Source organism: Lactuca virosa, chromosome 9 (genome assembly GCF_052849685.1).
Source record: "Lactuca virosa cultivar CGN04683 chromosome 9, Lactuca_virosa_CGN04683_v6, whole genome shotgun sequence".
Lineage (NCBI taxonomy): Eukaryota > Viridiplantae > Streptophyta > Magnoliopsida > Asterales > Asteraceae > Lactuca > Lactuca virosa.
The window spans coordinates 213,477,965-213,487,567 of NC_136434.1; the positions used below are offsets into that span (position 1 = coordinate 213,477,965).

The 9,603-nt window shown below is 37.1% G+C and overlaps 2 protein-coding genes across 2 annotated transcripts; one reads left to right on the forward strand and one right to left on the reverse strand.

Annotated features, from left to right (window-relative positions):
• Positions 1–228: 228 nt before the first annotated feature.
• LOC145140268 (putative mitochondrial protein AtMg00240) lies at positions 229–621 on the reverse strand. Its single transcript, XM_079073812.1, has one exon. The coding sequence runs from the start codon at positions 619–621 to the stop codon at positions 229–231; it is 393 nt and encodes a 130-aa protein (XP_078929938.1).
• A 6,437-nt stretch (positions 622–7,058) lies between these two features.
• On the forward strand, positions 7,059–7,397 carry LOC145140269 (glutathione S-transferase T3-like). Its single transcript, XM_079073813.1, has one exon. It carries the CDS (start codon positions 7,059–7,061, stop codon positions 7,395–7,397), a length of 339 nt encoding a protein of 112 aa, XP_078929939.1.
• Positions 7,398–9,603: the final 2,206 nt, after the last annotated feature.

The following is a 9,603-nucleotide window of genomic DNA, read 5'->3' on the forward strand; positions in this document are numbered from 1 at the left end:
AATATGATCTTTTATGAAATGATATCGTAACGCGATGTGCTTTGTCTTTGAATGTTGAACAAGGTTATGATAAATGCGTATTACACTTTCTGAATCACAATATAAACGAATACGTTTCATGTTAATTCCATAGCCTTTGAGCTGACTTTGAATCCAGATTATTTGCGAAGTGTACGAGGCTACTGCGATATATTCAGCTTCAGTAGTTGATAAAGATACGCAAGTTTGTTACTTTGATTGCCAGCTGACCCATTTTCCATCCAAGAATTGACATCCGCCTGATGTACTTTTGTAATCAAGACCACAACCTCCGAGATCAGCATCAGAATATGCATTAACAAAAAACCCAGGGTTAGAGGGATACCATAATCCAAGAGAACTAGTCTTACGAAGATATTGAAAAATGTTCTTTAATGCCATCATGTGTGGTTCTCGTGGATTTGCTTGAAATCTCGCACAATAGAAAATTGCAAACATAATGTCAGGACAACTAGATGTTAAATACAGTAAAGAATCAATCATTTGTATGTATAATGTAATATTTGTTGCAGGTTTATCAAGAGAAGGAGTGAGCTTTGTTCCAAAGATCATCGGAACCGTAACCTTTGAGTCACCATTCATGTTAAACTTAGCAATTAAAGTCTTCATGAAAGCTTCTTGATTGATGAATATGCCTTCCGAACTCTGTCTAATATTTAAACCAATGAAAAAGTTAATTGGACCCATAGAAATCATTTCAAATTTTGTTCCCATCAATTTGCAAAATTTAGCAGTCGTATCAGGACATGTTGAACCGAAAATAATGTCATCAACATAAATTTGAACAATCATTAAATGATTACCTAATCTCTTATGAAAGAAGGTAGGGTCAACTGAACCTTGTTTAAATTTAGATTGTTTTAAGAATTTAGTCAGAGTTTCATACCATGCATGTGGAGCTTGCTTCAGACCATATTCTGCTTTATCTAGCACATAACATTGATCAGGAAATTTCTTATTTACGAAACCTGAAGGTTGTTCAACATAAACGATTTCTTCCAGTTCTCCGTTAAGAAATGCACACTTCACATCCATTTGAAATACTTCAAAATTTTTGTGAGCAGCATAAGCCAAAAATATGCGAACGGACTCCAGTCTTGCTACAGGAGTTTTCTGAATTTGGAGTTTTTTGAATTTTTGGAAAAAACAGTTGCTTGAACTTTTACATTTTCCATTCCATTATTTTGAACAAATTATTTAAACTCAATTGAATCTTCAAAAATCAAATTTATTTTTGGTTGCTCATTATTATTTGCAAAAGATGAACAATCAACTTCATCTTCAACTGATATTTCACTCATTTCGCTTTCATCAAATTCATACATATTCTCAGAATTGAGATTTTCTTCTGAAGTCAATTTCTTGCACACGAAGTTATATTTCTCAATTGAATTGATTTTTATTTGTTGTTTGTCCTTTTCAGTTAAAACATCATTCATCATCTTTTTATGTTCTTTGGACTTAATGTATTATTCAAAATTTTCAAGTCTAACCTTGTAAGAATCACCAACAGATTCATTTGATGATACCATCGATTTGCACCTATAACATTCAACATCAATTTCATCTTCTTTCAATTCTTAGAAAGGTAAAATCATATTATGCAAACTTTTTCCTATTTCACATTCAAGATGCAAATGTGTGATGTTAGTGTAAAGACGTTTCGCAATGAGACAAAAAATATTTCTCTGTTTCAGTATAATTCTAGTCTTTCTTAAGTTTTATTACATCATCTTTAGACCTAACAAGATCTAATTCCAAGGATTCTATTTGCACACGTCTTTCTTTATTCTTAGATGAAATCCTACTAAGAGTGTCATCAAGATTAGAATTTCTTATGCAAGTTCTCTTTAAACTATCACTAATATCAGAAACAGTGTCACGTAAATCAGTTAATTCAGAATCAAAACGAGAAACAGGAATGTCAAGAGATTTAAGAATTAAGTGTACCTTATCGATTACCTTTTCGCACTTTGTGACATCCTCCTTCACCGTCTTCATGGAAAAACATGCATATGAAACAGTTCCTTCGTCTGTGAATTAGCCTTGATTTTCTGAACTAACTCTTTTAACCATGAAACATCTCGATCCTCTCTTTTTATCATCCTTCATCATCAAGCAATCTCCATGAGTTGGTCTGCAAACTTCTTCGCCCTCCGATTCGGTTAACCAAACTTCCACATTACTATCATCACTGTTGTCTTTATTCATCACCAAAGATGGTTTGCTAGAATTCTTGCGAAGTTATTTGATTCATGTAATAAGCTTCATCTTTTTCTTTCTTCTCGTTCTTCTTTCGCAACATGCATTCCTTTGCGAAACGATTCTTTCCCTGACAATAGTTGCAGTCAAAGCCTGAGTCACCAAGAAGCTTCTTCTCTGTCTTTTCATCATCTCTTTGAAAGTTTTTGTAACTCTCATTCCTGGATTTTTCCGAATTTGAACTTTCTTGCATGTGGTTGTTTCCAGCAGATTCGTTTTTGTTGTTTTTGAAATGAGAAAAATTCTTTTTGAAGAATTTCTTTGGATTTGTTACCATCAGAACTTTGTCTTCTTTTGTAAGTTCCTCAACTGAGATATCAGATTTAGAATCTTCCACGATAATCTTTGTCTTCTTTTTATTTAAACTTTCACTTTTTGTCACCAAGACCAATGAACCAACACTTGTAACCAGCTTTGTGTCCTTCATTACTTCATGTTCATGAGACTTCAATACACCAACAATTTGTGCAAGAGAGTAATTCTTGAATTGTTCGTGTGCTTTGACAGTAGGAATAATTGACTTCCATTTTGACCTCAAATTATTCATGAATCTGACCTTTTGTTCAATGACTTCTCTCTTCAAATTGTATTTTAGCATACGACTTACAAGATGATTAAATTGATTGACAGTTTGTTCAATAGTTTCATCAGAACTGATGTTTGCAGAGAATGAGTGAGATCAACATCTCCAAAATATAATTCTTTCAATCTATCCCATATCTCTTTTGCAGTTTGACAAAAACTAACAAACAAAAAGTATCAGGAGGAAGAGCAAACCTTATGATTCTCAAAGCTTTTAGGTTTCTTATCAATTTGTCTTTCTCCACAGAATCAATTTGAGTATCATCAATAATGATAGATTCAAAATCTTCCTGAGTTCTGACTTCCTTCTTCGTCATGGAATATTTGTGCATTCCTTCTATGATTGCTTGCCAGATGCTAGATCCATAAGTTTCAATCCCTAGAACATAATCTTATAAGTGAAGAACCCAAACTTCATAGGCTTCAGGAAACAAAATAGGAATTCTCAATGTAGAACAGATAAAGCTTGGAAGGTTGAACGTGATTGAGTGTGAATCCTCTTTTGACATTTTGAATGAAATAAAATGTGAATAAGATCAATGAACTTAAAAAGGTAAATCAAACGATTCAAATAAGGAATTAAAGATCAATTTGCAAAACGATTTTCAAAATGCGGAACGGATCTAGAGTTCGATGAACAGATCTGGAACAACACAATGAACACGATGAAATCGAGATCTGAAAAAGCTAAAATGATCACCCGCTCTGATACCAATTGAAGGAACGGTTAGATTCACAATTCAAACAAAAATAAGATTCACAAGAACACACGAAGTAAATAAGATTTCACTTTCATTAACGAGTAAGTCAGAACAATTCAATACAACAGTAAAGAACTATTCTATGTGAAAACTCTTACCCGTTCCTCTAATCAATATTCCTATATATAGGCTTCACAGGAATATTAGAAAGGCATCTCAAGTCAACAGCTAAGTTGCGAACTTAAGGTAACAAAAAGTGTGAAATCACAACATGACTCACACAAAGTAAAGACATTATCAAATACGAACAAATCTATTACAAGTTGACACAACACAAATTACAAACTCTACATAATTCAATATGGTAATACATGTAGCGACTTTTACTAGTTTGAATGTATTTGATATCAATATTTATAGGTGAATATTTCTATTTTTATATTATATTCCTCCTTCACTGCTTTCAGAAATACAGAAATCTCAATGGCTAAGTGGGAAAACATAAAAATGTATTATGCAACAAATAATAATTTTTCACTATTGACGGTAATTTTGATTTCTTATTTTTTTTTGTACAAATACCACTATTATTTTTCAATAAGGCTAGTGGGTATGAAGCGGGAAAGGAGTGAGGGAATATTTCCCTCACCTTGGAACACCATACCGAGGATGAGGGAAAATGAGTGCGGGAAAAGAGTGAGGGGAGTCTATCCCACACTCTCTCTCCTCCTGTGATTGGTCAGTTTTTTTTTGTTTCTTAATATTTATTAAATTATATACCTATTGAAAAATTATAAAAAATATATCAAAATTCATGGTTTTTAATTCCCTACAGAATGAGTAAAATATTTGTATAAAATATATTTAAAAAAAAGGAAAAATAATAAAATGTACTGAAAGGAGGTGAAAAAAGACAATTTCCTGCCTTTTGGTGAGAAAAATGAGAATGAAAAAAAGATGACGTGACAGTTAAAAAGCGAAAGATTTTTCTCATATACTCTATGGTCTAACTAATTGTCTAATAACTTAAGAACAACCGGTGTACATGGCACGACCATGGTCTGTGCACACCATTCCAGCCAGTCATGGTCCAACGTGTTCGTTGTGTTTCGTAGTCGGGAGAACGATGGTAAACGGCCAATGGGAGGGAAGTAGCCGTTGAACGACTAAATGTTTCAAAATCAATTTTTTTTTTAAACAACATTTTTTACCTATAAATACCACACTTTTAACCCTCATTTCTTACACCATTATTTTTTTTCTTTATACACAATATACACACAATATTTTGACAACCATCAAAAATGGATCACAACTAAAATACCCCTTCCCCCCCCCCCCCCAACTTTAGAAATCGCAAAACCGATAACGTTTTTGCGTTAGATACCACCCTTCGCCAATTCCCAACCATTGAATCACCTCAAGGTGGTTTTGTCAATTTGCTTCAAATCGGTTCCTTTATCCAACAAACACTACTTTTCCAACAAAAATACCAACATTTCCCGGCCTTTCAACAACAATTCCACCAATTTCAACAATTCCATCCACAATCGTCACAGCCACCACCTTCACAATCACAACAACCATCTCATTCGTCGGATTTTGTTTCGGAAACGTAACCTTTTCACCACCACCACCTCAACCAAAAAAGAAGAAAAGAAAAAAACTGGTCCGAGCCACCACTACCTAAGAAAGGGTCCCATGGACAAAAGAGGAAGAAGAAAAGCTAGCAGAGGCGTGAGTTTCATCTTCCTAAGACCCAATTAAAGGAGATAATAAAACCTTCAAACGTTTTTTGGGAGAAAATTTGAAGCGTGTTTTATGCGTTAACGAAAAGTGAAAGTCGAAATCCCGATCAAATTAGCTCCAAGTGGTGTGATATTCGACTAAAATGCACCGAATTTGGAGGAATTTACATCAACCTCCAAAACATATGCAAAAGTGACTCAAACGATTTCGATGTCTTCAAGGTGGCCTTGGATCAATTTGAAAAAACAACGCCAACCCATAAAGCTTTTCCGTATGTGAAACCGTGGCTAAAATTAAAAAAACGCTCCAAAATGGAAAGAGAAAATGGAAGGAACTTTGCAAACTTCTTCGGGTTCAAAGTGTTCAAGAAACCCGAATGCAACTTCCCAACAATCGGACAGGCGAACACACATCGACATCAACGATGATCCGCTCGATCTTGAAGACGAGCAACCTCTTCATCGGCCGGTTGGAAGAAATAAAGCAAAAAAAGGGGTTCGTTGGCTTCGGGTTTTAGTTTCATCGATCATTTTGGAGAGAAATTTGATCGATATGTCCACATTCAAGAAACAAAGGCGGAGATGTTGAGTTGGGTGCGGAAAAAAATGATAGAAACGCAAACGTCATTCCAAGAGGCTCAAACGACGCTTCAAACAAAATTCGACATGGAGATTTTGAAGATGAAAGTGGACAATCTCGAAGGTGAAGATTTGCAGATTTTTCTCGCGATAAAAGAGTCAGTTCGATCCCGATATAGATATAGGGGGTAGTTTTTTAGTTATTATGTTCGGTATTCTTAGGTGTTTTATTTTTATTTTTTATTTTTATTAATGTAATTTGTTTAATATAATGTGGTATTTTAATTTTATGAAAAACTAATATTAAATAAAAATTATATGTTTTGTATGTATTTTTGAATTAAATTTAATTAAAAAATAAAATGGAGTGGTTTGTTTAATGGTATGATTAATAGTAGAGAGTATGATGATGATATGACACCACTATAATGGTTAGTGGTGGGTAACACATCCCTAAGACCAACCGGTAGACATAGCTTGAATCGTCCGTGCTTGAGTTGGACCACAACCACGACCGTGCACACCATCCCGGCCGGTCGTGGTCGACCGTTTTCGTTGTGAGTCGTTCTCCGGACCATGAAACGCAACGCCCAATAGGGCTCTTTCCCCTTCTTGACCGTTTGACTAGCCGTTCCAATGGCCAAATTTTTAAAATTTTATTTTTATTATTATTATTTTTTAAATAACATTTTTTACATACCAATTTTACCTATAAATACCTTCTTCCAACCATTATTTCTTACACCATTATTTTCTCATTCAATACACAAAATACACACAACATTTTCACAACCAAAACCATGGATCCCAACCAAAATACCCCTCCAAACTATATAAATCGCAAACCCGATAACGCTTTTGCGTTTGATACAATCCCTCGGCAACTCCCGACCATGGAATCACCTCAAGGTGGTTTTGTCAATTTGCTTCAAACCGGTTCCCCTATCCAACAAACACCACTTTTTCAACAACAATATCAAACTTTCACGACCTTCAAACAACAACAATTCCAACAATTCTGACAACAACAACTCCAACAACAATAATTCCAACCACAACCATCACAACCCCCACATTCGTCGGATTTTGTTTCGGAAACTCAACCTTCACCACCACCACCTCAACCTAAATATAAAAATGGAAAAAAATGGCCCGACCCACCACCACCCAAGAAAAGGTCCCATGGACAAAAGAGGAAGAAAAAAAGCTAGCAGAGGCATGGATTTCGGCTTCCCAATACCCAATTGAAGGAGATAGTCAAACGTACGGTTGTTTTTGGGAGAAAGTTCGAGCGGTGTTCTATGATTTAACGGGAAGTGAAAAACGAAATCGCGATCAAATTAGCTCGAAGTGGCGCGATATTCAACTAAAATGCACGAAATTTGGAGAAATTTACAACAACCTCCTAAACATACGAAAAAGCGGGTCAAACGATTTCGATGTCTTCAAGGCGGCTTCGGACCAATTTGAAAATGTAACACCGTAAATTTTCAAACAAAAATTTCATTTTAATTTCACATAAAAGTCATTAACACATTTAACAAAAAATCCCCATTTGTCACATTATCCAAAACACAAAACCCAGGATCCTCAAAAACATAACTCCATCTCGTGTGTGTGAACAATCAAGCCGACGCCTTCTCGTGATTTTGAGAAGAACCTGAAACACATATCACATAACACAGTAAGCACGAAGCTTAGTGAGTTCCCCAAAATACCACACATATCTCATTAGCCTCTCATGGCCATAACTCAGATAAGACCTCCCGGTCATGTGTCTCATAAGCCTCTCATGGCTATAACTCGTCATGGACCCTTCGGTCCTGCGTCTCAGTGAAGACCATCCGGTCCCACAACTCGGGTGGACCCTCCGGTCCTAACTCAGTAAAGCTCTTAATAATACACAACATAAATCACAAAGACATAATGCAGGATATCACAATACTCAATATAAGCACATAAGACCCTCCAGTCACACAAAGGTTACCACTCTAGGTAAGTATAGTGAGAAGACTCACCTTGTAAGAACTCGGACAACCTCGAACTCGAATCACCGGTCTAGCCTCCGCCTAACACATACGATAAATATCTCTAATTAATACTTTATTCACGACTCTAAGTAAACCAAAGGTTATTCTCTCTCTCTTTAACTCTTTGGAGTGAGTAAAAGACCATTTTACCCCTCCATGGCCTCCATTCTTCATGTTTGACCAAACCCTAAAGTCAATAGAAGTCAAACTCGAGTCAACAGTCAAAGTTGACCCAACTCGTCGAGTTTAGTTATGCAACTCGTCGAGTCCCCTCGTTTCCTCAGAAGTCTCATGAAAGTCCAGCTCAGCTCGTCGAGTTGATCCCCCAACTCACCGAGTTATCGCATTATCAAGCTCATCGGAACAAACCTTAACCGACTCTTCGAGTCGGCTCATCAACTCGGCGAGTTCATTCAAAATCATTTCTCATTCAGACGACTTCAAGGCAGAAAACCTTCCCAAACCCTAGATCTAAACTCTCAAGGCTCGTTTATCACAAAAAGCCACGCGCTTTACGTCCTTGCATGGCACTTAGGGCTTGAAATGCCAAGAACATGCTCTATTAAGGGTTTTTCACTCAAGAGCTCGATTATGGCTGAATAAAGCAGGGACCTTTGGACTCTAGGGACCTCACAAGGTCCAGATCTAAAGTCCAACCCTCTATATGAACTCAATACACTCAAAGTCCCAATATTAGATGGAAAAAGCCCTAAACTCCAAAGTCATGAGATGTACCCAATAAAATGAGAAAGGTGTAGACTTTTTACCTTTCACAGAAGCTCTTGGATGAGATAGCCACGGATCTAACAACCCCTTTCTCGTCCCTTGGCTTGGAATCCTTCCCTTCTCTTCAAAAGATGCACCAAACACTCAAGGTTAGCTCAATACTCTCTCTCTCTCTCTTAGCTCAATGGTCGATTAGGGTTTCTCTCAGTAAAGTTGGGCAGCTGGTGAGCCGCAAATGAGGCTATAAGTGTCCTTAAATAGGCTCCAAACCCGGGGATTTTGGGTTTCATCACTCAACGTCTACTCGGCGAGTCGACTCTCTGACTCGTCGAGTAGGTTACTAATCCCACGTGGCCAAACACGACTCTACTCGACGAGTTGTAGCACCAACTCGCCGAGTTTCTCAATAGTCCTCAAAATGAATAAATAATTAATATACCTGGAAGTCCGGATGTTACAATTCTCCCCCACTAGAATCATACTTCGCCCTCGAAGTCATTCTTCGGAAATAGCTCGGGGTGTTGCTCTCGCATCTCGGATTCCGGCTCCCAAGTCAACTCGGACCCTCTCCGATGTTGCCACTGGACCTGAACCAGGGGCACCTCTTTGATCCTCAGAACCTTCACCTTCCGACCCAAGATCGCAATCAGCCTCTCGATGTATTTCGAACTTGCATCTACCTGAATGTCCTCTGATGGTACCACTGCCATCTCATCGGCGACACACTTCCTCAACTGAGACACGTGGAAGGTGTTATGAATCTGGCTCAACTCTGATTCTCTTGTTGCGACTGATGGAAACAAGTCATTGACCAATAATTGGCTACCGATTACTCATATAAGATATACCAATCGATCCAGATCATATCTCAAAAGGAACGGAAGGGTCACATCCTACCAAGGACCCACCACCTAGACAGCTATCAAAACTCATCTG

What these genes read in the sequence shown, in the direction of transcription:
- LOC145140268 (XM_079073812.1), bottom strand. Translation starts at nt 621, where the DNA reads ATGAATGGTGACTCAAAGGTTACGGTTCCGATGATCTTTGGAACAAAG.
- LOC145140269 (XM_079073813.1), top strand. Translation starts at nt 7,059, where the DNA reads ATGGCCCGACCCACCACCACCCAAGAAAAGGTCCCATGGACAAAAGAG.